General features: G+C 37.3%; 4 protein-coding genes and 1 non-coding gene across 7 annotated transcripts; 2 read left to right on the forward strand and 3 right to left on the reverse strand.

Moving 5' to 3' along the window:
• Positions 1–1135: 1135 nt before the first annotated feature.
• Positions 1136–2326, reverse strand: LOC110804339 (uncharacterized). Its single transcript, XM_022009922.2, has 3 exons — positions 1763–2326; positions 1585–1653; positions 1136–1498 (listed from the first exon to the last, which is right to left on the reverse strand). Exons 1-3 carry the CDS (start codon positions 2213–2215, stop codon positions 1304–1306), a joined length of 717 nt encoding a protein of 238 aa, XP_021865614.1. The 5' UTR covers positions 2216–2326; the 3' UTR covers positions 1136–1303.
• A 227-nt stretch (positions 2327–2553) lies between these two features.
• Positions 2554–2627, forward strand: TRNAI-AAU (transfer RNA isoleucine (anticodon AAU)). Its single transcript has one exon. It is a non-coding gene; the product is annotated as a tRNA-Ile (tRNA).
• A 114-nt stretch (positions 2628–2741) lies between these two features.
• LOC110804343 (uncharacterized) lies at positions 2742–9476 on the reverse strand. Its single transcript, XM_022009926.2, has 8 exons — positions 9348–9476; positions 8191–9018; positions 7197–7277; positions 6418–6492; positions 5802–5846; positions 5621–5710; positions 3695–3796; positions 2742–3065 (listed from the first exon to the last, which is right to left on the reverse strand). The coding sequence occupies exons 2-8, from the start codon at positions 8911–8913 to the stop codon at positions 2901–2903; spliced, it is 1281 nt and encodes a 426-aa protein (XP_021865618.1). The 5' UTR covers positions 8914–9018; positions 9348–9476; the 3' UTR covers positions 2742–2900.
• Positions 9477–10017: 541 nt separating this feature from the next.
• On the reverse strand, positions 10018–10437 carry LOC110804350 (uncharacterized). Its single transcript, XM_022009936.2, has one exon. The coding sequence runs from the start codon at positions 10435–10437 to the stop codon at positions 10018–10020; it is 420 nt and encodes a 139-aa protein (XP_021865628.1).
• A 948-nt stretch (positions 10438–11385) lies between these two features.
• On the forward strand, positions 11386–18437 carry LOC110804338 (uncharacterized). 3 transcript variants are annotated; one of them, XM_022009920.2, is made up of 13 exons: positions 11388–12684; positions 12781–13012; positions 13108–13242; positions 13361–13505; positions 14084–14368; positions 14832–15084; positions 15413–15579; positions 15688–15798; positions 15888–15939; positions 16032–16141; positions 16390–16518; positions 16918–17007; positions 17705–18437. In XM_022009920.2, the coding sequence occupies exons 1-13, from the start codon at positions 11616–11618 to the stop codon at positions 18203–18205; spliced, it is 3279 nt and encodes a 1092-aa protein (XP_021865612.2). In that variant the 5' UTR covers positions 11388–11615; the 3' UTR covers positions 18206–18437. The 3 variants fall into 3 exon arrangements, with proteins under 3 accessions (XP_021865613.2, XP_021865612.2, XP_021865611.2); XM_022009921.2 differs by lacking the exon at positions 17705–18437 and adding an exon at positions 17467–17698 and having other exon boundaries at positions 11386–13012; XM_022009919.2 differs by having other exon boundaries at positions 11388–13012.
• The last annotated feature ends 8380 nt before the right edge of the window (positions 18438–26817 follow it).

A 26817-nucleotide genomic window follows, 5' to 3' on the forward strand; every position in this document is an offset into this window, starting at 1 on the left:
AGTTGGAGAGAAACAGGGGAGACCAAATCAAAACACTAATTGCACGTTTAAACAGAAATACGTGGGAGAGTTTCAAGGATCATGGAAAATCTTTTACTTGAGAAACAAGGAGAATGAAAACAAAATCCTATGTTTACATTTATTAATTAAATTCATTTTATTTATTAAAAACGATTTTCTATTTTAAAACTCTTTTATAATTACAGTTAATATATTTCAATTTAAAACGCACCAAAATACTTAGGTTCCTTTCGTTCCAAATTACGTATAAACATTATTAAATACTTACATAAATCCTAAACATAAACTCATATGATATAGTCTTCATGCTTGCACCTTTAGGAAGCTTCACTCAAAGTCTTCATAGTTTGTTCCTTCTCTGGAACTTCGAGGATCCACATAATATATGAGGATCTCGCCTTAGGAACTCGCTTAAGGATCTCGCCTTGCAAACTTGCTAGATGATTAATTCTTCAACGTAGTGTCTGACATGGATCAAATACTTGCATATATTCCACGTTGCTTAGTTTATCCAACTCAGGATCTCCTTAACTTAGCATTATCCCTCTAAAGATCTCAGAACCTATTATGCATAATAACTTAACCAATAGTCATGAGTTTTCTTTGTCATCATCAAAACTTTAGGGTCAACAATTCGTTTTTTTTATTATTATTCTTTCTTACTGCATTACGCTTTTCTCATACTTATTCCTTACTGTCCAATCATTTACGAAATATCTTGATCGTTATAAAATGTATAAATGTCTCTATTATTTCAAACCGGGGGAGTACACGTTGTACAAGGTGCATTTGTCTATAACAGAAATCGAACTTAATAATAAGTTGTAATCGTAACCAAAATATCTTGGTCTTGCGGAAAAGACATCACCTCCCAACCAAAAAGTTGTGAGTCTAACCCCCCACCAAGGGCACTTTGAGCGAGGGTTCCCCTTACCATCCCTCACACTCTCAATATATCTAGCCGGTCAATCCGGGTCGAGTTGACCTATAAGAAAACCCGATAGTACACTTTATCTTAACTTATTAAGAAAAGAAAAAAAAAATGTAGAAAACATGTTTACTTGTTTAGTGCTAAACTTTTGATCACAATTCACCAGTGCTAAACATTTGACAATTGACAATTATCCCAAAACAACTTCATATCACCAATCCACCAGTAATAGCATCATACTTACTTTTTTTGAAGGTATACAACAAGATAACTTAAGAATTAGCTAAGGAAACAAAATCTAAAATCAATCAACCATGGTTGACAATAAATATTTTTATACACTCTCATTACTCATTCATCCAAAGCACTTTCCAAACTCAACCTTAACCGAATTGGCAACAATTTGGAGGTGGCCGTCGACTTGGAAGTAACCGATGATGACGATTTGGACGCCGAAGAGCTCGAAAAACTCGGGGTTGGACTCTCTGCAGTGCTGTTTTCACTCACCATTTCCTCCTTATTCCCTCCTGATTTCTCACACTCATTCTACAAAAACACAATTCAATTTTACAATCTCAAAATAAATGAAATTGTTTTAGATACAAGACTGAAAGTTAAATGCAATTACTTACAACAAGTTTTGGTTCTTTGTTTTTCTTCTCCATTTCTTTGTCTCTCAGTGACCGAATTGGAGACATCCTCTGCTTTCAAAAATCCCCAGAATTAAAACCCCCGAATTCAGCTCAATATTCATTCAAATATAATATCATGCTTTAATCGATTGAGAAAGTAAATGCATTAATTACATACCGTGCAAGCAAGCTTGAGATGCTTCAATCGATAAAGCCGATCGACCTCGATTTCAAGCTCTTTCTGGAACTCTCCGCGGCGATGGAGCTCAGTCATTTGAATCTCAAGAATACGGTCCCGTTCTTGAAGCATTCTCTCAGTGTTATCTCTCTCAAACTTTAGCCGCTCCAGCTTCAGCTTCACCGCGGTCAGCTCATCAGCCAAGGAAGCATCCATGGGTTCAATGATGTGGGTGTTGTTGGGAGTGAGATCCCAATAATTCTCTTTATTAGATTCACTGATGATCGGTGATAATGGGAAGGGAAGTTGGTGAGTTATTTTTGGTGGGTTTGATTTTGGGGGTTCATAAGTGTTGTTGATTAAAATGTTGTTTTTGGGTTGTAAAGGTATTCGGCCACCGGGTTTTGGGTGGCGGAAGTGGGGAGATGCGGTGGGGGGTTCCGCGGCCAGCATTGAGGATGGATGAGGGGAGAGATTAGGAGTTGTAGAGGGGAGATTGAAGAGAGGAGATGGTCAAAGAAATAGAGGTGATGATGATGATGATGATGACTGATGAGCTATATTCTCCAATTATTTAAAAGTGGTTGTTAATTTCATAATTTGAATTTGAATTGGGAGGGGGCGGGCAACGGCTATGTACCAATTTTTGGGATTAGGTACGATGTCTTTTCCGTAAAACCATTTTTAGTGTCGTGTATTACGACAAAAAAAAAACACATTATTAGATTCTTTTAAACTTAAAAAAACCAGATAAGTTTCAGAAATAAGAAGTCCAAAGCTCGTCCCATGAAGGCCTATTAGCTCAGCTGGTTAGAGCGTCGTGCTAATAACGCGAAGGTCGCAGGTTCGAGACCTGCATGGGCCAAATTACATATTTGTTTTTCTTTTTCTTTTTTTGGACAAGGAGTTTTCACTATTGAATTACATATTTGTTCAATATACTGAGCGGTGAAAAACGAAATCATTGTAAGCACTGCACTGGTTAAAACAGCTTTCCATGAGGACCATGAGTGATCTTTACTGGTAGATATAACAGATTTATTACATGAAGCTATGTTTTATTTTACAAACACAGGGAAGAACAGGAGGAATGTAAAAATAATTAAAAAGGGAGGAAATATATCGCTATTAACATTTTCTACATGTAATCCATAGGGAGCTCAAAGTCGTTGTCCAGATCTTTACTTGTTGGGTAGAATTTCCGCTTACTAGATTTCTTTCTCGATTTGCTTTCTTTAATAGGTTGGGTGGTTTCTAATTCCATGTCGCGGTTCTTGAGACTGTTCTTTGTGCCCAAAAAACCCTGGAAAGAGAACATGAATAAGATATTCTACCAACATGGATGCATCAAAACTGTGCATATTTGTCTAGTTTAAAGGTTCAGCAACAACTTTCAATGGAAATTATTGCCTCCCTTTCTAATAAAGCATGTTGGGTATGCAGATGTTATTTACTGGTATTACTTCAATACTTTGTACCATTGCTACTGTGAAAGGAAAAGTACTACTGGTGCATTGGTATATTGAATAACATTCATATGAAGTAGGAAAATGTAATCAAGTAGACACTTGTTTTTCGGCAGTAAAGGGAGCATCCCTATCATCCTTTGCATGAAAAAGGGGTGAGGGAAATCAGCCATAAGAACCCCGAAGGTTTGTGTAAAGTTCATCTTTGCTGCAGTAATCTTCTCAGGTCAAACAACAAGCCTATAATTGGTGGAAGTAGCCAAATTTACCGCTTCACGGCCAAATAAAATGGAAAGGAGAATTGACAAGCCTAAATCCTTGGAAAATACATCATAGCCTATAGAGAAACCCTAAAATATTGAATATGAGCCTGCGAGGAGACAATATATTGACCAACTCTTTAAATGAATGCTGACTGCACATCAAAATTTTGTTCCTTGCAGTAAGAAAACTAAAGAGTCATTACCTTGGTTAGCCTTTGAATACGTGAGGCTGCTGCTTCATGTACTATGATGACATCGGAGACTACTTCTAGTATATCTTCAGTGAACAAGGCATACGTACTTACCTGCAAATAACAATATGAGACTATGAGTCCTAATTACTCATAAAAAATAGGACAGCTTTATCTTCCACCTACCCCTTCCGGCCTTCCTGCCTTTCTTTCAAGCCTTTGGAGTTTGGATATACCATATTTTTCGTTTATAAATAATAGTGATAAAAGGTTACTAACTTACTAATGCAGTGTTTACATGAATAAGACTAACACGTGATTGTTAAATTTGGATTTGGATAGACATTGGAGAGTGAGTAAAATTATCTCTAATGGAAAATGGAATCTTGATTCAATTTCTCACATTTTCCATTTATCCCCCATAACATTCAACTTCAGATTCTTTGCATTCCTTTTCCAAGGTTTACACAAGTTAAAGATATTTTGCACCAGAGTTTTACTTCATCAGGAAATATTACAATCAAGTCATGCTACAACCTTATCCTTGACCCCTCACATGTGTTAACAAACAATGTTGGCTCCTGAAAAACAATGTGGAAGATAAGAATTCCCTTTGAATACAAAATGCTCCTTTGGAATGTTTCTCATTGCATCCTTCCCGTTGCTTCACAGTCCTATCTCAGAAGATGGAGAATTTCAACCTATTTGTATAATATGCCTCCAACACACAGAAAATCACCTTCATCTTTTTAGGGACTACCCTAACTCTTCAGCTTTCTGGTCTTTGGTTTTTGAGAAAAAAGGTGTAGAATGATCTTTTAACTTCCATGCTTTTTTAACTGTTCTTGGGAAGACTGGATTTCTTAAAACTTGAACAGGAAAGCTTTGTAAGTTTGTTTGGCGTAGTTATTTGGTATCTTTGGAGAATAAAAAATTTGGCAGTGTTTGAGAAAAAATGGAATTTCAAATCTTCTTCCTGTCGTTTCTCCTTAGATCTGGCAGTGACTAATGTTGCTTTCCAGAATGATGTCAAACGAAAGAGGAAGATGATTGCTTACTCGAAATTAGTGTGGACCCTCCCCGAGCAAGGAAGCTACAGGCTCAATGTGGATGCAGCATGGATTGCACCAGGCAAAGCAAGCGCAGGTTGTGTTATTACAAAAGATGATAGCTCTTGGGAAATGGGCCTATCTGTTAAGCTCTCAGGCTTCACAATAAGAACACCAGCTGAAGTGGAACTGGAGCTCATTGTTTTGAGGGATGGCCTGCACCTTGCCAAGGAGCTGAACATACAGCAGCTGGAAGTTGAGACTGATGCAGAGGGAGTTAAAGATCCGCTTGATATCAACAATGAATTTGGTGTGGCCATTGCTGATGTATCTAGCCTCTTTAACAGCAGTTGGAAAGTCTCTCTGCCTCTATGGGAGACGTAGGCAGAGATGCCAACAGGCCTACTGAAGTTGAAGGAGATTATGAGAGGGATATGGAAGGCATTGTCTTGCAAAATTAGACCTTTCCCAGCTTCCATCATCTGTCTTTGTAATATGGCTACTAGCTGTAATCTTAGTTTTTTCAGTTTATCTGATCTTCTCATGCTTTCCCTAAACACTAGTGGTCGCCTCTCATTTTTTCTTTGTGTTAGATTCCTACCGGCTTTTGTACTTGATGTTTTAACATATTAATATAAGTAGGTGATGATGGGATTGAAAAAATGTACATCTAGTGCCTCATTCTCACTAAAAAATAAAACCTCTATGCTAATAAATGAAAGGATGAAAACAATGCATTCTATTTTCAGCCTGCACACGAACCTATTCATTTTATGTAAGCTTCTTTTTTTCTTTTGGTAATTGATTAATATTTCATGATTGCTGGACATGTTCAAAGGCTTGGTAGGCACCAATTGCAATTATCACTATAAAAGCACAAATGACTTACCAAACTTGAAGGAATAAGCGAATATCCAAATGCATCGAGTTCAAGAGACTCCACAATGCCAGAGTTGATGTCGAAAGTGTAGCCACGGACCTAAAACAATGAACAGAAAGTCAGAAAGTAAATGTAATTGATCCACGAGTGAGTATGGTCCCTTTTAATCAAACTTGGAGCAGACAGTTACCTTTCCCAAATTTCTTTGTCCAGGTGTTACAACATTATACCCTACCTAACAAAAGGCAACAGTCAAATCTCACAGCATAAACCGGAAGCAAATATTACAAGAACTCAAATATATAATGACGAAGCCTCCTACCTACTACGTATTACACAAATTACTTATGTAATCTATCACACTTCATATTCTGTAAAAAGCACTTCAACAGTAAAAAGTATATTCTTGTATTAGTAAGCAGTATCTTCTTCCCAGCAATTTTTAAGAACAGTAAATTGTATATTCTTGCTACTCCCAATTCTCTGAACCACCCCCCCCCCCCCCCCTCTCGAACAAGACTAATATCATATGTTTGCACCATCCTTCCTCCCCTGAACAAATATAATCATAGAGTGAACTGTAAATTGGTTCCCTTCAGCACTATTCTATCCACTACAACACATCGACTCAATGCCAATCCTGCAATCCTGCTGTTCAAGTACTTTATATGACCATACTTCCATATACTACAATGCATTTAACCATGCTAACATCAAAGTTTGTCAGCCACATCCTCCCTTTTTCGCCAAAATAACCAGTTGGTTCGCACTTCAAATGTAGTTAGAAGAGAAACCGCAGAACATACCAAGGTTTCCAGTCCAATTGTTTTAAATTCATTCTGTATACAGTTCTCCTCCTGTACAAGGACCACATCACCAACCTGTAGACAGTTGGAAAATTCATACATGATTGACAAGAGCATAATTACTTCAACAAATACTACATAGTATTACTTCTGTTGTTTCAATTACTTCTGTTAATGTGAAACACATGATGCAAATGGCCTGTAGGTGAAATAGGTGAATCTCGTGACCAAGGGAAACATAATTGAAGTATGTTAAGCGTCACAACACTTGTGCTTCCACTAATATAAAATTGAATACTCTGAAGAGTGAACTGGGCCAACTGGCAAAGATAAAAAGTTTGCATCCATGCTACTTTTAGCATATAATCTGACATAAATTTCATTTCAAAAAGCATCCATGGTTGAAAACAAAATAACTAACTGAATCAAGAGAGTAAGTAGCTTTCAGCCACATATTTTTCTTAATATAGTACAAGTAAATTTTTTGTCACAACAACCACCACATAGAACAGTATGAACAGTAGCTGAAATACAAACAAGTGAAGCAGAATCATAGGACAGTCAAACCTACATCACATTCGTGATCTAAGCATGATTCCAGCTATAACTCTATAAGAGTGATTAAGTATTTAAATCGCATAATCTGGAGTGGACGAGAGTAAAAGAGAGCCGATGTGGTGGTACATGTGCATGCAAACAACAGGCAGCTGAACGGTTCAATTTGTGTGCTACTTGGACATTATCATAACCTAAACTTACAGAAAAGGGAATTCATATACCTTATTAATATCTCCAATAAGAAACTTTAACGACTCAGAAGAAAGCAAGTTTGGCCTGACTTCTACCTCCAGTACTGCCCACTGAAATGCATAAACAACAAAAACACAGGGTTGTTGAAAGGCACAAGTGTATACATCATGTAAAGAAGGAGGCGAAACAAGGGTAATAACAAAAAGTTAAAAAGGCTTGTGCAGTTTTACAGGTATGTATATGATCACAGAAATATCGGATACCACAAAATGACTTTATGAACTGAACTACTAATGCTTCAGAGAGTGCTAGTTTTGCTCTACTAACAATGTTTTTGGTAAACAACCATAAAGAAAAACGGAGGTGAGGGAAAGAGAGGGAAGGAAAGGTAGGGAGAAAGAGGATACTTGCATTTTCTCCCTAAATCATTCCAACCATAGAAATATTTGGTTTATAAAAACGGGAAGAAAATAGATCCTCCGACTCTCTTCCCTCTGTCCATTCTTCATCTAAACAAGTGAAAATAGAATAGTGGAGTCTTATCCTCTCCCTTCCTTCCATAATCCTTCAACCAAACACAATGCAAATTAGGATTTAGGAATCATGAATGTAATGCGGTTAATTCTATGTCACCCGGACTCTCTCGTTTGAAGTATCCAAGATGGATAAAAAAAAAATCCCCAGTGCTTTCTTTTGTATTTCAAGGATCAAACCTAATTACCGTATCCATTTGCGGTGTGAAATATGTGTATGTGTCACACACAAGTAGACGAAGTAGTGCAAGTTAATTGGAAAAGTAAAAAATGTACATAGTAGAGATGGTTACTGCGATTCTTAGGGCCAAATTACGACTCAATCTTTCAAGAAAGCAAAGGGTGGATGTAAGTTATAATGATGTACTGATGCTTTGATTCAGTGTTTGGAGAGCAAGACTTAATTTCAAGTAAAAAAAGATAGGGGCATCGACAAAATATATATATGGAGAATCTACACAGATTTAAATAAAGGATCGTATGAACTTACAGTTGCAGTGTCAACCCACAGCTGCGAGACAAATCCCAAGCTGCAAGCCGACATAATCCCGATCACTTGCTTTGCAAGAATGCTTGATCTCCTCATTAACTGTTTTCTACTCCGAGATTCCAGCTTCCTCTTTGGCTTATATTTTGGCTTTGGCTTGGACTGTAGAGTCTCCTCAACTTGGTCATCACCGAACTCCAAATCCTCATTCTCCCCATCACCTTCAATAGACATAAAATCTTCAGCTTTTGAAACTCTTCCTTCACCTCCCGCCTGTAAGCCATTCTCGGAATTCAAACGCCCAAACTTACCATTTTCATTTTTCTCGCTATTTAAGCTATCACTCGCATAGCCAAAAGCTTCTTTTTCACTGATTAAACCTAGCTCTAAGTCTTCGAGCTTCTCTTCACCATTTTGCAAACCCAATTCAAAATGGTCATCCCCTCCCTCTTTCAACCTCAACTCAGAACTCAAATCAAATGCATTTGAGCCGAACACACCCAAATTTGTCACAAGTCTCTGATCCATAATAAGCTTATCATGCCTAAAAATCCTTCTAAATTTGCGGTTGGATAAACTTTTCATAACAGAACAAACTTTATACCCAGTTAATATTTCTGATGCCAAAAGTATTGGCTTGTTGTTCCAACTACATTGGCCCTGACCTAATTTTCTAAACCGAGTGCCGATATATTGATTTGCTGCTGACTGAACACAGTCACACATGACTAAACTTTGATTCAGGTAATAAGGATGTAACAGGCTGAAATATGCAAAATTCTTCAACTTTGAATTACAATTTCAGTTCAACTTCGTATTTAACCCTTAATCCTGATCAACAACAGAAGCAAAGAGGCAACCATTTGATAATTGAATAAATTCTTCAACTTTGAATTACAATATGTAAATGAAATTGATTGTCACACTTATAAGAAATTGAAATTAAATCCCAGTATTTCACACTAATCAATAAAAAAAAACTAGCATCAAATAGTTATGTTTAAATTTCAATTTGGAAACCTATCTCAGTATTATTCTAAAGAAATTAAGAGAGGGATAAGCTTAAAAAACAAAACTTCGAGATAATTTTGCAGATAAACATATGTTATGGAGGTTTTGGATGGAGGGAGGGAGGGAGGGAGGGAGGAGAGAGAAAATACCGAAGGCAGCGACTATTGCAGGAGGATCCTGAAACGGGATGGAAGGTAATCGAACTGCGCGGGCACAGCTGCAACAGAAATTCGAGTTAATCTTAATTGGGAAAGTTTACTAATCAAATGGCAATTTTGTAAATATATGGCCGGAAACTTCATTTCTTTTTGTTGTATCCGTTTCCATTTTAAGCGTTTCTTTTTGTTGTATCCGTTTCTATTTTTAGACATACATTTTATCCTAAAATACCCTTACATTTCTATCTAATTACCAAAATACCTAAAGATTCTACCCATATTCCCACCTAAATTTCCCCACCCCTATTATTTAATTCTTTTCCCTTCCCCATATACCCACTCTCTCACCACCTTTATCACCCATCATTATCACTCCTCTCTCTTACCTTATTTCTTTATTATTTTCTCTCTTCTTTTTTTTTTATTATAATCTCTTACATACAATCATTTTTTTTACATCCAATCATTACACTTATACCAATACAAACCAAGATTCCAATTTTCTTAAAAACTCCCCACTTTCTGAAATGGATACATCAAAAAGAAATGGAGGGAGTAGTATAAATCTATCCGTTGATCGTATATTTATTGTTTTTTTTGAAAGGTAAGATGAATAATACATTAAGAGCCCCTCCGCTCGAGGGTCACTCCTGAGTAATCACTATAGAGAATTTAGATGCCCAACATTGGCAATCCATTCAGCTGCTCTATTAGCTTCTCTGAAAATATGCTTGATGTCCCACATGTCGAACGAGAGGACGAGTCTTTTAATATCGTTGATGATGTTGTGAAGTTTCCAAGGGATAGACCAGATTCCTTTATCTGAGTTGATAATGAGGAGGTTGTCACCTTCAATGTAAAGTCTTCTGATGTTGAGTCGCTTGGCTTCTTGGATACCTTTGTGAAGAGCACTAGCTTCAGCCATAAAAGCTTGGGAATGACCCAGATTGTAGGTATAGGCCGTAAGAGGTTGTCCATTGTTGTCTCTGATTATGACTCCAACTGCTGCTGAGGAAGATTTGCAAGAACCATCAAAATTGAGTTTAAAGGTATCCATTGGAGGAGGATACCAACGAACCATCACCGGAGGAGGATGATGATGAGGAGTGGTGTGAGTGTGTGAGGTGAAAGGGGTACCCTCAAGTTGGTGATGATCAATTTGCAATCTAAATTGCCATTCATGGAAGGCTGAGACACTCGATGTGGATTGAAAGATGCATTATTGAAAGTGCAATCATTTCTTTCCTTCCAAAGAGACCAAACGGTAAAAATAAATTTACAAATCGTTGATGGATATTTTCTTAAATATTGAATAGTATCAAAGAAGTCGTGTTGAGTAATGGAAAAATCCAACCAAGTTTTGGTGAGATTGAGATGCCAAACTTTTTTTTGATGATGGGCATTGAAGAAAAAGATGATTAATTGTATCAACATAAGTATCACAAAGTGGGCAGACATCAAAGGGAAGGATATTTCTCCTGTGGAGTACATCTCTAACCGATATGCTTTTGTGACAAATTTGCCATAAAAAGATTACAAGCTTTGGAGGAATATCAAGTTTCCAAATCCAATGAAAATCCCATTTTTTTGTATTTCCTTGGATGTCGTGGGCAATCCAATCGTTATTCGACGTCCGCGTACGTTAATATCGCCCGCGTCATTAATGTGAAAGTACAAATATGCCCTTATAAAAAAGTTAGAGAAAACTGAGTAAAATTTATTGTACACCAACATAACTTGTACCCAGTTTTCTCTAACTTTTATATTATTAAAAAAATTGATAGATAAACATTTTAAAGAGAAAATAATTAATTTTATACATTATTAGTAATTTTGAAAGAAATATTTTTTATTAAAATAAAAAAATTTATCACTACAAAATATATAACTTTTATAGATATAAGGGTAACTTTAAGCATTTCACGTCAACTTTAACTCCGGCGTATAATATTTATTGTACACCCCATATAAATACGGAGTAAATAAAATACTTATAAATCAGAATTTTGATTTTCCATAGTTCTAATATGAATCCGATAACCCCAACTCTCTTCCCTTAGTAAAAGCTGCGGAGTTTGGTGAGTTAGTAAAATAAATCAAAATACAATGTTAGCGTACTCGGGAAGTCGAGGCTTCTCTTGTACTGTTATTCCCTTAGCAGTTTCGTTATTTTTCCCTCCAAAATTTGTTTTGCCATTTTTTCTTCTTCAATTAGGCAATAGTTTTCTAAATTAGGGATTCCTGTAATTCAATAATCAAATGAATTCGAACAATAAGAGGATTAATTTCAGAGGCGATGTCAATTGTTCAAGCAAAAAGAAGAAGATTTCTGCTGCTTGGATTGACCTAATTCAATTAGGTGGTATAATTGTTGACAACGGAGACGGCGGCGATGACGACGGCGGTGACCGTCTTTTGGCTTGCGATTCTCTCTCATCAGTGCTAGAACCTGATAAACCTTACACAATTGGGCGGTGCAATCGGGTCGCCCATTTCATATTCAGTGACCCCCGTGTAAGTAAGCAACACTGTCAGATTTTATTTGATTCTTTGGCTAAGAAATTGTACCTTTTTAATGGTGCATTTTCTGCCTCTACTTTTAATTGTAATAATCGCAATAGTTATTGTATTGTTAACCAATTTAGGGATAGATTGATTGTTAAGGATAATACAAATGAGCAAAAGGATGTTTCGTGTAGTAATTGTACATGTAATTTTAAGGTTTCTTTGAATGGAGTGTTTGTTAATGGTGTTAAGATTAAAGAGGGTATGACTGTGGAGTTGTGTGTTGGAGATGAGGTTATGCTTGTTTGTACCAACCGAAATGGTGATTGTGGCGGTTTGAAATCTTGGATTGGGTTTATGGTTCGGAGGGTCGTTTTCCAAGAGGAGCTTGTGAAACCGGGGTTTAATGAATTACAGATTCAGAGGCCGAGATTGATTAGATCATTGTTGCCGGGTAAGGTGAACAAGAGGGTATTTGCCTTGAGAGTGAGGGATTCAGAGTCCTTAAGTTTGGGATATGATGGAGTTATTGGAAGAGCGAAGTCTCTCTTGGCTCGCTGCAATCAGATAGTGCAAAGTGATGATCCTGTTTCTTGTATTAGACGGTGTGTAGCTTCCTGCTCTTCAGTTGCTGGGCCGTATGATTGCATCATCGGGGGAAAATTGTTGGAAGGGTTTGAGCCTAGTAGTAATACTAAATCTCTTACAAGTGTTCCAAATGTCTCAGTTGTGAAGCAACAGCATTTTGTGACTTCTGATGTCAAGGACATCAGAGATTTGCAGCGTACTGTGGTACAATCAACTACTAGTACTGCAATTTTAGGTGAGAAGATGGTATCGTCAATGTTAAAAGCTCACACTTCATATCCAAACGGGTGTACTGGTGTTGGCTTTATTAATAACCCTTCTAATTCTTCAGAACCAATCTGCATGGATGGAAAGAACACTTCTCCTTGTGAAGCTATGAGTCAGAATGATTGTCAGGAGAAGGTTCCTTCACCACCCGGGAAGAATTTTTACTTGAATGACCTGAAAAGCATGCATCAGGGTTCATCTAAACAAAAGAAAGTTGTTTCCTTGCCAGAACTCCTGCATCCTGTCGATAGCATCCTTAGAATGTTCATTGCAACTTTTACAAGTGATATTGAATGGTAAAGTGTCTTGTTCTTTTTCTGTGGACCTAATGTTCTCCCTTTTTAGTAACTGCATATTGTGATTTACTAGTCTAATACCGTATCAATGGCAGGTTTTTGTCATATTGTGATATTCCTTCCGATCTTCCAGTTACAGTGGCATGCCATAATACTGAGAAATGCTGGAGTGGGGACCCCAGTATGAGATCCTGTGCGCCTAATCCCAACTTCCCCAATCTAGTTGTAGTGTGAGTTACCTCCCGTCAATTATTTTTCCCGAAAACTGTAACTAACTGTTATATCCTGAAGTGACTGCTTGATGTTATGCATCTACCAACATACAGTATTGACTCTTTGTTGTGATAGGTACCCTCCTTTTCCCGAGGCAATAGCCTTTGGCAAGGATCGGAAGAATCGAGGTGTTGGTTGTCATCATCCGAAGTTGCTTGTTTTGCAAAGAGAGGATAGTATGCGTGTCATAATAACATCTGCTAATCTGGTGGCTAAGCAGGTAGGTGATCACTAAGTTTAAGTTAAATTTTCATTATCCTTTAGAATCCATTGCATTTTGGACCTCCCCCACAACACACGCACACACACACACAAAAACAGATGTAACTTCACAATCAAAAAACACCCACTGGTTATGACAAGATACTTTCATGAGTGTTTATTTATTTTCAGCAGGGAACAGCACTAACATAATTACAACAGGATCAAAAAGCTTATTTTTTTTATATTTTTCTGTTCTCCAATTCTGTCAATGTCTTATCTAACATCTGCAGCTTATTATTTTCTATGAGTAGTTTATATCAGTCCATTGTGGACGGCTTTTTCAGATTTTAGACACCTGCAGCCTGTCCCACTTTGCAAGAAACTTTAATTGTCGAATTGTGAAAAAAGCTGGTTTTAGTTTAAATTGCAAAGCACTTGATGATTATACATTGAGTTCTGCTACAATTGTTTCTTTTGTTACTCTTTTTATCACTTACTACGTATGTGTTCAAATTTTTTATATTTCTTTATGCTCCTAAAATTATATTTGCAATTCCATTTCCATCTAATACGCCTTTTATTTTGAATCTGCAGTGGCAGAGTGTAACCAACACCATTTGGTGGCAAGACTTCCCATACAAAAAATCCCCTGACTGCAAATCCCTTTTTAACCAGCTTAATGGAAGTATGGATAATGATTTGAGATCCGATTTTGCTGCTCAGCTAGCAGGATTTATGGCCACTCTTGTGACTGATGTTCCTAGTGAGGCCAACTGGATTGTTGAGTTAACCAAGTATGACTTTGGAGGGGCTAGCGGCTATCTAGTTGCTTCAGTTCCTGGAATTCATTCATATAGATCTCTGTCTGCAACTTCACCTGTAAGTTCTTCTCAAGTTAGTAAGTTACAATAGTCCACACAGTTTCTACTTATGAGGTTTGATTTACATTGATGCTTGTATTCACTGTTCACTGTTCACTGTTCACTGAATGACTATTTGACTGATTTATGTTGTCAGAATGCAGAAATGAATAGATTTTTACTTCATAATATTTGGATATGGAGCCAACTTTCTACATCCTGCTAATTTAATGACAGAATGATTTTTATCTTCCAATAGTCAGATTCTATTAGTAGTCTCATACTACCTTATCTTTTTCATGTGATACAGCCGAAGAGTGGGCTTCTTCCTCTCCATTTTTTTTGGTCAATGATTTGTAATGGGATTTTTGGAATCACGCTTCATGCTTAGACAAGTTTAGGAGCAGGATTTTCTGATTTATTCACATATCTGGTCTTGTGCTTTATAAGACAAGTCTGATTTGGTTTTCATCTTGTGGCAGGCCTGTAAATTAAAATGCAGTGAGATGTTGCTTGGGTCAGTTGAATCATGTGTTGTTGGTTTAAGTTATATTTTCCGGACATCAGCTGACTCAAATGGTATACAGCTTAAGAAACTGGCTTCTTATCTTGGTAAATCTTCTGAAAAAGGAAGCGGGGTGTCAGAGATTCTACTAAGAAGAGAAAAAAATGTACCTTCGGATTCCAATGCTGTGAGTGTTGTTGTTCCTAACTTTACAGAATTATCTAAAGGAGGTAAGACCCACACTTTTTTCTTTTCATTTTTTTTTTCAGTTATTACTTCTGTATGTGTGTGTTGCAAATGATGGTTCATTGAGTTCACTAGATTGCCAAGTATCTTTGCATTCTTGGGTTGCCTCTTAACATAGCCAATATTTAGATAAATAACTCTATCCAGTCTTGTTTGAGCAAGATTATGGATGATAATATTTTATCTGGAACAAACTGTTCGATACTTTGTATTGATTACGCTGTTTTTGAATTGTTGTGATTGCTTATTGCATTAGGTTGTTAGCATATGTCCTTGTGGTCTATTGATTTTCCTTTTTGTTTCTTTCTCTAGATTGTGTACAACTCGGCTTCCTTCCTCGAGCTGTTGCAAAGTGGGTTTCTCCACTATGGGATGCGGGATTTTTTAGATTTTGTGGACATCTGTGTTCCAGGGAAGCTCTTGCAGCTGCTTTAGGAGAAAACAGCCTAAAAGTGCAATTGATTCTTCATGTATCTCAGGCATGGTATTTGGTGCTAATCAAAGACTGTATCCTTTTGTTCCATCAGCATTTGATAATAGCATGTTTAGATTTGGACTGTTCATCAAAGGTGTATTGACTCCTACAGGGTCCCAACTTTTTAGACATACCAAAGATGATGGAACCTGAACATGCTGTTGCATTTTGTTCTCTTGTTGCTTCACTTCGGAGGTGTACTGGTCTGAGGCGAATTGAAGAGGTAATATTCTATAGAATTTGAATTTAGAACTGTGCTTCCCCTGTGACCAATTTTGCTGCGGATGTCAACTGACGTGCTGCCTTTTTCAGGTGCTACATCAATATAAATGGCCTGAACCTTTGGAGTCAGATTTCATATATGGTAAGCCTTGAGTTTTTTCTTAGAATTCACATGTAAGAGGTTGAAAGTTTTCTTGAATTAGTTTTTCTTGCAACTCCTGTATATTTTTTTAGGTTCTTCATCGATAGGGACTTCAATCAGTGCACAATTTCTAGCAGCATTTTCTGCAGCTGCTGGTAAGAGATCACAGCATCTGTATGATTCAGAAGAATCTGATCCGAAGGTGACATATCTTTGCTGTTTTTGGACCTGGTTTTTCTAAAAGTTATATGAAAATCTGTTCTATACACTTAGCTGTTGGAAGTGAAAGGCCTCTTGATTATAAATTAAATATATCTCCTTGCTTAAGCTTTTCAATCCAATGGCTAAGGTAACATTTTTAAAGAGAATATTTGTAGTAGCAATATCCACCATTGTGTCTATCCTTGTGCGTATCTTAGCTTTGTTATGGACTTATGGTACTCTTGGCAGTGGGGATGCTGGACTTTAGCACATGAATTGAAGCATCCATCCATAAGAGTCATTTTCCCAACCATTGACAGAGTGAAGAGTGCACATTGTGGAATATTACCTTCAAAACATCTCCTTTGCTTTTCAGAGGTATGAAATATGTTACTTTCATCTCCTCCTTTTGTGTTTTCGTATTTGTGCATTTCGTTAGCTTGTGTTAAGTTCTGATTGAGCACATTTGGAATGAACCCCGACCAGTCATTTGCAATTAGTAGTGTAGTTATTACAAGTGGATAGACACGCTGCCATAGATAAGTAGGTAATAACGGAACGCTTCTGTCTCTCCTCAGTGATATCAGAGAAAGTTTAGAATTCGAAACAGTTTAACATTCTCAAACGTATAATTTATTTCAGTTTGTCATCATATCTGAGCTGATTATGATTTCATATTTGTTTGCTATGATCCCTTGTTTCCTCCTGACTTTTGGGGGAGTTTTTTCTGCTTTAATTTTGTCTTACAATGGGGCATTTCATTTTTCTTTTATCCAGAAAACATGGCAAAGATTGAAGATGGTGAACATACTCCATGATGCTGTTCCTCAACCCAGTGAAAGAGTAGGATATCCCATGCATGTCAAGGTAAAAACGTTTTTTTATTTGTCTAACACTAGTTTGTTAACCGTAGCTTGAGAAGGAAGGTAATTAGTTAGAGGAGAGAGATGGGAAGTAGGGAGGAGATATGCTGTAAATAGAGAATCAGACAAGAGAGGAGCATTCAGAATAGTGAATTGTTATCTTAGCTTTGTTAGCTTCTGGGAGTAAATCAGACAACTAGAAAGCTTCATAACCCATCCATTAGTTTTCTGATTCCAAGAAATGTCAATCTAATTCATCATGTTTTCGTTTTAACAATTAATTTTTATTTTTTTTGAGAGAATTCATAACAATGAAATTTAGACGATAGAAGTGTGAATTGAGGCGGTTTTCCTGTTTAGTCAGTGGTGTAATCATTCTATTTTCAAGTTCCTCTGATCCCTCGCATTTATTCATGTCATCTCATTTTTTAAATGACCATACAGTGCATCTTCTTATATGCAGGTCATAATATTTTTGCCTTCCACCATCTCATTTACCCTTCCTCCTCCCCTCCCCGTCTTTCTATTCCTCTCTTCCCTCCAAGGCTCCAATTGTTAATGACAAAACTGGAAGATGCCACAATATCACAGGAAGGAATTATGTCTTAGTAGCACCTGAAAAAATGATTTAAAGACTATTTCTAATTTGATGTCAGTTAATGCTGTCAAAAAATGGTAAGATGAGTAAATTTTGCAAGCAGGTAGCAAGGAGGCGTTTCAAATCGAAGACAGATGGATCTTCATTTGGCTGGATTTATTGTGGGTCACATAACATGAGTGCTGCTGCATGGGGACGACAAATTTCAAGCCAATCAGACCAATCTCCTGTTTATAGGCTTCATGTATGCAACTATGAACTTGGTATTATATTTGTCTTTCCTCCGCCAGAGACAGAGGCCAGTAATCCAGACAACTCCCCGAATTTGGATGATATTATCTTGCCCTTTGTGGAGGCTGCCCCAAGATATGGGCCAAAAGATAGGCCAGCAACGAAACGTGCAATGAGCGAGGCCTTAACAGAGCTTGCCAAGGAGGGAAGGGCTTTTGACATTGCAGCTGCTGTACAAGAGGCAATAGAAGAAGAGGTTCCTGATGAAGATGATGAAGTTGAAGTGGTGAATTGTGTGGTACATGAGGAGGAAGAGGAAAATACCTATGCTGATTTATTGTGGCACCAGGTTCACTCATCTCAGGGTTGTTGAACCTTTCTTACCTCAACAAACATCATTCGTCAGTCTATCAAAAGATTAGTCTTGTAAATCACTAGTTGTACAATATGAGTACATTTATACATAATTCATTTCAAAAAAGACACAAATTCTTATTTAAATGTCATGTACAATAAATATTGTATAGTATGATTAAAAGTTAACCAATACGGAGTATAATGTAAAAGTTATTTATTTTTTAATGATACTTTTTTTTTTTGTATATTCCTTCAAAATTACCAATAAGGTAATCATTTAACCCTTTTATCCATTAATATTTTTTTTGTGATATAAAAATTAATCAAAATATGTAATTTTTTTTTTTTAAAGATGGATAAAATTATTCTGCTGTACACCTTTTGCAAGTATTATTTCTATCATTATCAATAATCACACATTAATAGAGGAGACTGGATCCGTCAAAGGCAACTCGAATATGCGGACGTTGTAAATTTTGAATTTTGATCGACGAGTTAGCGTAAATCAAAACTTTTCTAAAATGAGGTTTTTGGTCCATTTGAGTCACCACAAATTTAACTTTGTTTCAATTTTCTTGTTTACTAAGCAAACAAGAAAGTGTACAGAGTTTATAACAAAATGAATTTAAAAATTAAAGTTTGTTTTTAAAATGGTTTTGAAATCATTTGAAGTAAAAATTTAAACTTAAGATAGTTTGAGTATGATTCTTCCGAAAACACTCTACAAAGCAAAGTTGTCGTATGCTATGAGCATAGTTATCCTATGCGATGGTGCACTAAAATCTTAATGATGCAGTGCAGGGGCGAGGCCACGAAGGGGCCAAAGTAGGCCATTATCAAATATATCCAAAATTGAGAAAAAAAACAATTCAACTCTAAACTACAAAAATTTCAGAATTTGCACAAGTTAAAATTAGTACTCCAGTTTACTCTATATTTTTCTTTGACAAATTGAAGTCTATCCTTCGTTTCTTAAATTTGTTGAAGAAAAAAAAATATAAATATAAAAATAAAATGAGTACTAATTAAGTTTTTTTTTTAATTTTGGGAGTTATTCCGGGCCCCCTCAACTATCAAATCTGGCTTCGCCCCTGATGCAGTGTGCGATGAAAATTTAACAATCAAGATTGACAAACAAAGTGGTCATTACCTTTCAGTTTTTATTTTTTGTGTGTTTAAGGTGGTTTGTAATAGTGAGTAGAGTTGGGTTTAGTAAGCTTTTTCTTTGTTTTGTTATTTTGAGGACTTGTAGTTTGTATTTTTTTTTTTTTTTGGTGATCTTTAAAATTCTACTTGCCAAAAAAAAAGTTAGGTTTACTACTTTGTTTGTGTAAGGATTTTAAATAGCCTCGGATTTTTTGTTGGTGTTAGTATGTTGTAATTTGTACAAGTAGTTCTTTTGTTTAATGTAATGTTTAACCAATGTTAAAAAAAAAAACCGTTGTATTTGTCCCCTATACTTTGAGAAATAGACTTAAGCAACACCAAAATAGATTAAAAAAAAAAAAAACAAATAAAAAAGGTGTATTTACAAAAAGTCAAAACATATTAGTTGATATAAATGTCATAAACTAATACATAGAAATATAATAAAAACAATTATTATTGACAATTTATCCTATAAAATTATTACAATTTAATCTAATTGAGCTAGGAAACAAAACAATAAGATGAAATAGAATTAGGGGTTTGAGTTATACCCAAGATCTTATGGAAGGAGTGAGGCAGAGGAGAAGTAACAACACCCAACAACATCAATAACTAAAGAAATAGCAACAGCTTCAGCAATGCCACAGAGTTCAGACGATGACGACGGAGGAAGAGAGAAGGTGACGATGGTCGCCGCACCAGAACAAGAATTAAAGGAGGGGAGAGACAAACAGTGCAACAACAACATCAATCAACAACAACCACTTGCGGAAGCGACCTTATGTCGGCCGGTTAACAGCCAGCCACGGGTCCCTCGGTGGTGGCTACAATTTAGAGGAGAGAGAAAGTTAGGGTTAGAAAATTGGGTATTTTAATTCAATTCAATAAATTAGTGAATATGAGTTAAAGAGATTTACAATCAAGTAGTGTAGTAAGCATGGAGATCCGAAACGCCACCGTCAGTGGCGGCGGTGACACGAAGAACAAGAGGGAGGCAGAGCAAGGAAGGTGGCAGAGCAAATCAACAACACAAACAACTCACATCGTCAGAAGCAAATCGGCGAGGGAGAACGAGCACGACGGAGGTGCTGGTGGTGCGTGGAGCAGGACAGAGAGGGAGAGTCGGTGAGACGAGAGGGGGAGGAAGGAGTGCGAGGGAGTTCCAGAAAATGGAAGAAAGAAGTAGAGGAGTTTTAGATATTTCTACGGCTTGTTTGTTTAGAGGGATAAAGAGTGGGGATAAGGATATTTTATCCCTTCACCCTCTTATCCCTTGTTTGTTTACAGGGATTAATTTTTTCACGGGGATAGGGATAGGGATTAAATGTTCCCTTATCCCCCTGATTCTGTACCTAGTTGGGGCAGGTATTAGAGAAGGGATTTATCCTTGCAATGTGAAAATACAATTATGTCCTTTGTTGAGATTTCCTTCCAGTCTTCCACTTCCCTGTATTCCCGCTTTTCTTTTCCCTGCTGCAACAACTTACAGCTCAATTTTGCATTTCACCGCCAACATCAACTTGCCGGAAGACATAAGCAAGTAGCCATTAACTTCTAATTTGCTCATATTAATCCCAAAAGGCTACTCAATAACAAAAATCTTTTTAAAAATCCAAACCTTGATCTTGTAAAATTAATATTTTAAAATCAATAAGTAAAATCAAGAATTGTCACCTTCCTGAACTTCTTCACCGGCTGCTCTTTCACCGAAGACCGGAGATGACGGTGGTCCAACGCCGGAAACTTCACCACCACCACCTCCGCCACCTCCATCGCCACCGTTCATCGTTCTCTATCTCCTTCTATTCTCCTCCTTTCTCTCTCATAGGTCAAATCAAAAGGGAATTTGGAGAAGATAAAAAGAAAGTGTTGATATGGAGAAGGTTATAAAAAGAAAGTAGACCATGGGTTCATGAATTACAGAAATGTAGAGAAGTTGAATTGGAGGAGAAAGAAAGAAATATTTACCGAAGTTGGATGGGTATCAAATGAATAAGGGGCAGTATAGGAATTTGTTGTTTTGTCCCAATACATTTCCACTACCATGCCAAACAAGGGATAGGGATAAAACCTATGAATTCCCTATTGCAAATTCCCCATCCTTGTCCCATTTTTTATCCTTATCCCTATCCCCATTTTGTACCAAATGAGCCGCTAGAGTATTTTGGGAGGTAAAGTGAGGGTGGTGACCCATCACTCCCTTGGTCAACACCTAGAAAAAGAAAAGAGTATCGTGTGGCTTATTCCACAAGAGTTACACAATTAGGAATGCAAATTAATTTATTCTCTTATTTCATTTAAGCATTTATCTATAACTAACTTCAGGAATAAAGTAATTAATTGCTAAAATAATCCATTTCCGCTAGTTCGTTTTAAAAAAAATGATAATCTTGTGTTTCAAAATTAATCTTCTACTTTACAAAATTTTCTAAAATAATAAAATATTTAAAGCTTGACACAAATTAGTTTTTAGGATTTTAAATTATATTAAAAGCTAAAGGTCGATTTAATAGAAATTTTGAATCCATTTATCGGGTTAATAAAATCAAGCCTATAATGTTAAATTAGTTTCAAAAGAAATTTCCAAATATGAATTTGAGAAAATACTTTATGCTTGACAACAAATTGAGAGCTAGTCAAAATCTGAGTTATTACAATAACCAAAATCAGAAGTCTTAAAATGAAATTTTTTCCAAAATTTTAACTAGTGGTAAAACATCGAGGTTTAATCTTTAGACTAGACCTGATCAAGACGAGCCCGGCCCGCCCGAATTTTTTGCGGGTTTGGGCATAAATTTTCGGCCCGGTTTCCAGGCCCGGTCCGACCCGGTCCGAAAATTTAATTTTTTTGGACGGGTTTGGGAAACACAAAAATACACTTTTTAGTTATAAATTTGGCCCGGCCCGAAAATGGCCCGAAAATCCTGGTAATTTAGGCCCGAAAAGCGGGTTTGGGCACAAATTTTTGGCCCGGATCGGCCCGACATGCTGGGCTGATATTTTATGCCCGAACCCGGCCCGGCCCGCCGTTTGATCTAGTCTACTTTAGACTTAAAAGATGGTGATAACAAAATTATAAATTCACTCACCAACTTAATACATTTCCAAGATACTTTCTCAATTTAGTTTCAAATAATATTTTAGAAGCGAGTTTAAGAGCTGCTTGAAATCAGGGTTATTACAAAAAGCGCATCCAAATGACGCTCATGGAAGTGAGAACCTCCATCACTAATCAACGCTCTAGGAACTCCAAATCTAGGGGAGATGATCTTTTTGAACATGGAGATTACCGTTTTAGCATCGTTAGTAGGTGAGGCAACGACTTCCACCCACTTAGACACATAATCTACAGCAACAAGGATATACAAATTACCCTTAGACGATGAGAATGGTCCCATGTAGTCAAATCCCCAGACATCGAAGATCTCTACCTCAAGTATTCCGATATGTGGCATCTTGTGCCTCCTCGATATAGTGTCGGTCCTCTGGCACGCATCACAAGCCATAATGAAAGCATGTGCATCCTTGAACATAGTAGGCCAGAAAACCCCAACTGTGATAGCTTAACGTTAGTCTTGGAAGGTCCATGGTGCCCTCCATAAGGTGAAGAATGACACCTTGTGATAATACCATGGACTTCCCACTCGGGAATGCAACGCTTGTATAAACCATCTACAGTCATGCGGAACAGGTGAGGATCGTCAGAGAAGTAGTAACGAATATCATGGAGGAACTTTTTTTTTTTTTGATATGACAGATCGTCCGGAAGAGTACCCCCCCACCCCCACCATATAGTTCGCATAGTCAACGAACCACGGTGACTGACTGGTAACAACAAGTAGGTGATCATCTGGAAATGGATAGGTGTAGCATCTTTACCATCATCATGCCTTAATCTAGACAAGTGGTCTGCAACCACATTCTCATCCCCTTTCTTGCCTCGGATTTCCAAGTTGAACTCTTGTAACAGTAGTATCCATCGAATAAGCCTAGGTTTTGCTTCTTTCTTTGAGAGCAGATACTTAAGAGCCGCATGGTCTGTGTATCATATCACCTTGGACCCAATAAGATAGGTACAGAACTTGTCCAAGGCATAGACTATAGCTAGAAGCTCCTTCTCAGTGGTAGCGTAATTGACCTGAACTTCATCCAACGTCTTATTAGCATAGTACATAGCATGTAAAACCTTGTCCTTTCTTTGTCCCATAACAGCCCCAACTTCATAGTCACTTGCATCACACATAATTTCGAATGGGAGATCCCACTCGGGAGAACGGATGATAGGGGCAGAGATCAATTCTTGTTTTATCCTATCAAAAGCCTCAAGACAAGAATCAGTAAACATAAATGGGGAATCCTTGAGGAGAAGTTGGGTCAGTGGTTTAATAATTTTAGAAAGATTCTTGATAAAGCGGCAATAAAACCCCGCATGACCAAGGAAACTCCTAACACCCTTCACATTAACTGAAGGGGGTAATTATTTAATCACTTGGACCTTAATTAGCTCGATCCACCTGAATGCCCTTATCATAAATTAAGTGTCCCAATACCACCCCTTTGGTAACCATGAAATGACAGTTTTCTCAATTCAACGCTAAATTACATTCTTCACATCTTTTCAAAACCTTAGTCAAGTTGATTAAGCATGTATCAAAGCAAGTACCATACACACTAAAATCATCCATAAAAACTTCCACGATTGACTCTATAAATTCAGAAGAAAAAAAAAACTCATCGTGCAACGTTGAAAAGTAGCAGGTGCATTACACAGACCAAAGGGAATCCTACGATATGCAAAAGTTCCATACGGACAAGTAAAAGTGGTCTTCTCCTGATCATCTGGATGTATGGGGATTTGGAAAAAAACCAGAATAACCATCCAGATAGAAAAATTACTTATGACATGCCAGTCTTTCAAACATCTGATCAATAAAGGGAAGGGGAAAGTGGTCTATCTTAGTAGCAACATTCAGACGCCTAGTCAATACATATACGCCATCCTGTAACTACCCTAGTTGGAATCAACTCATTTTTTTCATTTCTCACCACAGTTGTCACCCCTTTCTTTGGGACTACCTGAACATGACTAACCCACTTAGAATCAGCTATAGCATACACAATACCCACATCAAGTAATTTCACAACTTAACTTTAACAACATCTTGCATAATGGGGTTCAAACGACGTTGGAGTTGAATGCATGGTTTTTTATTTTCATCTAGATGTATCCTATGCATGAAAAATTTTTGGCTAATACCCTTTAGATCATCAATACTCTACCCAATGGCTTTCTTGTGCCTTTTCAACACAGTTAGAAGTTGAGATAATTGGCCATCATTGAGTGCAATACTAACAATCACAGGGCAAAGCTCCTCCTCATCCAGATATGCATATTTCAAATTAGAGGGAAGGGGTTTGAGTTCGGGTTTCTTTACCTCTTTTGCAAAACATGCAGGTCGAACTAACCTCTTTACTTTAGTGCTCTCTTCAGGTACAAGATCTTCACCTTCAAAAGCCAATTCCAGAGCATCCACTTCAGCACTCCAAGAACTACTATCACCTGCAGAGGATTCACAACAAAGCACTGCCTCCAAATGATCCCTTTCAAGGACTTGGGAGATGTTATCTCGCATAATAAAATCAACTACATCAATTCAGTATCATTGTTCTTCTAGCATGGGACTTTTTAAGGCACTATTCAAATTAAAAGTTACCTTATCATCTCCCATAGACAAAGTCAATTTCACAATTTTTGCATCAATAATCGCCCCCGCCGTATAAAGGAAGGGTCTACCTAGAATAATGGGAATTTGAGTATCTTCCTGCATGTCTAGGATAACAAAATCTACAGGTATGTAAATTTACCTATTCTGACGGGAACATCTTCTAAAACATCTAATGGGTATTTTACAGAATGGTCGGCCATTTGTAGAGTAATATTGGTAACTTTCAACTCACCCATATTTAATTTCGCACAGACAGACAAGGGCATGACATACAAACTAGCACTGAGATCACATAAAGTTTTATCAATAAAAATTGTGCCAATGTAACAAGGAATAGAAAAACTCTCGGGGTCCTTAAGCTTAGGTGGAGACTTATTTTGTAGTATAGCACTACACTCTTCAGTAAAAGTGATAGTCTCAACCTCACAAAAACCACGTTTTTTGGTCAATATATCTTTCATAAATTTAGCATACACAGGAACTTGTAAAATTAACTCAGTAAAAGGAGCAGTTACCTGCAATTTTTTGACCGCATCTAAGAACTTACCAAACTACTTTTCTATCTTATTCTTGAGTTGACGGTTTGGGAAGGGGCGTACAATAGGTGGTACTTAAATTTCAGTTCCCTTCTTAACCTCATGTGCAACCTCTTTCTCACGGGCTACCTTTTCAGCTACTACCTTCTCTGTGACTACCTCCTCGACTACTTTCTCAACCGGGTCACTACTAGACCCTCTAGAATCATCATCAACAGGCATAGAAGGGCCTTCATACCCATGCCCACTCTGCAGTGTAATAGCATTTGTAGTATCTTTATTGTCAGGCTGTGAAGGGAGTTGACCTTGGGTTCTCCCCGCAAGACTAGTGCCCATTTGGGAAAATTGATTATCAATGATCTTATTATGAGCAGCAAGAGCATCAATTTTTGCATCCTTTTTTGCAAGAGAATTTCGCATCATAAAGCATCATATTGCGCATCTCCACTGAGGGGCCTGAGGCTGTGATGGTGGAATATGTGCCTGTGGAGGGGTATAAGATGGTCTAGAGAACCCGGGTGGTCCACCAGACTGTTGTTGTTGATTATTGTTTCCCCTAGGTTGATATTGTTGCTGTGGTGGTGGAGGGTATTGAATTTGATGTGGGTTTTGAACATTGGTACTCCTATAGGATAGGAGGGGATTATTTTTGTATCCCTCATTATAAGTATTGGAGTACGGGTTATTCTTCTTGTAGGCCTAAAATGCATTACATTGCTCAATGGAGCTTCTACACTCCTGTGCATAATGGCCAGACACCCCACAACTATCACAGACATTCACGGTTTGGGCATTCATTACAGCTACACTAATAGGTTGGGCATATTGAGATGATGTAGCTTGCATATTATCTAACTTATAATGTAAGGCAGTCATTTGAGCAGTGAGTTGTTCAATAGAATTTATCTTATGCTTACCACCTTTGTTGGGTAGACCCTTAGGATTCCCATACTTGGCATTGTGGATGGCCATCTCCTCAATCATCTCCACGGCTCTAGACACATGAAGTTGTATGAACCTCCCATTCATAGCATAATCCAGAATAGGCCTAGAATCATTACACAGACCATTATAAAACTGATGAATTAAGAACCACGGTTGTAGACCATGGTGTGGGAATTCTCTCTGTAGATCCTTGAACCATTCCCAGACTTCAAACAAGCTCTCATCTGCCAATTGTGTGATGAAAATTTGACTGCTTAGACGGGATGTCTTCT

The sequence above is a fragment of the Spinacia oleracea genome, chromosome 5 (genome assembly GCF_020520425.1).
Source record: "Spinacia oleracea cultivar Varoflay chromosome 5, BTI_SOV_V1, whole genome shotgun sequence".
Taxonomy (NCBI): Eukaryota; Viridiplantae; Streptophyta; class Magnoliopsida; order Caryophyllales; family Amaranthaceae; genus Spinacia; species Spinacia oleracea.

What these genes read in the sequence shown, in the direction of transcription:
- LOC110804338 (XM_022009919.2), top strand. Translation starts at nt 11,616, where the DNA reads ATGAATTCGAACAATAAGAGGATTAATTTCAGAGGCGATGTCAATTGT. An exon ending in TTTACAAGTGATATTGAATG is followed by an intron (nt 13,013 to 13,107) that starts GTAAAGTGTCTT and finishes TATCAATGGCAG; the next exon opens with GTTTTTGTCATATTGTGATA. An exon ending in GGAGTCAGATTTCATATATG is followed by an intron (nt 15,940 to 16,031) that starts GTAAGCCTTGAG and finishes ATATTTTTTTAG; the next exon opens with GTTCTTCATCGATAGGGACT.
- LOC110804350 (XM_022009936.2), bottom strand. Translation starts at nt 10,437, where the DNA reads ATGGTTCGTTGGTATCCTCCTCCAATGGATACCTTTAAACTCAATTTT.
- LOC110804343 (XM_022009926.2), bottom strand. Translation starts at nt 8,913, where the DNA reads ATGTGTGACTGTGTTCAGTCAGCAGCAAATCAATATATCGGCACTCGG. An exon ending in TGTGGGTTGACACTGCAACT is followed by an intron (nt 7,278 to 8,190) that starts GTAAGTTCATAC and finishes TATGCATTTCAG; the next exon opens with TGGGCAGTACTGGAGGTAGA. An exon ending in GACAAAGAAATTTGGGAAAG is followed by an intron (nt 5,711 to 5,801) that starts GTAACTGTCTGC and finishes TCATTGTTTTAG; the next exon opens with GTCCGTGGCTACACTTTCGA.
- LOC110804339 (XM_022009922.2), bottom strand. Translation starts at nt 2,215, where the DNA reads ATGCTGGCCGCGGAACCCCCCACCGCATCTCCCCACTTCCGCCACCCA. An exon ending in ATCTCAAGCTTGCTTGCACG is followed by an intron (nt 1,654 to 1,762) that starts GTATGTAATTAA and finishes TTTTGAAAGCAG; the next exon opens with AGGATGTCTCCAATTCGGTC. An exon ending in ACAAAGAACCAAAACTTGTT is followed by an intron (nt 1,499 to 1,584) that starts GTAAGTAATTGC and finishes GTGTTTTTGTAG; the next exon opens with AATGAGTGTGAGAAATCAGG.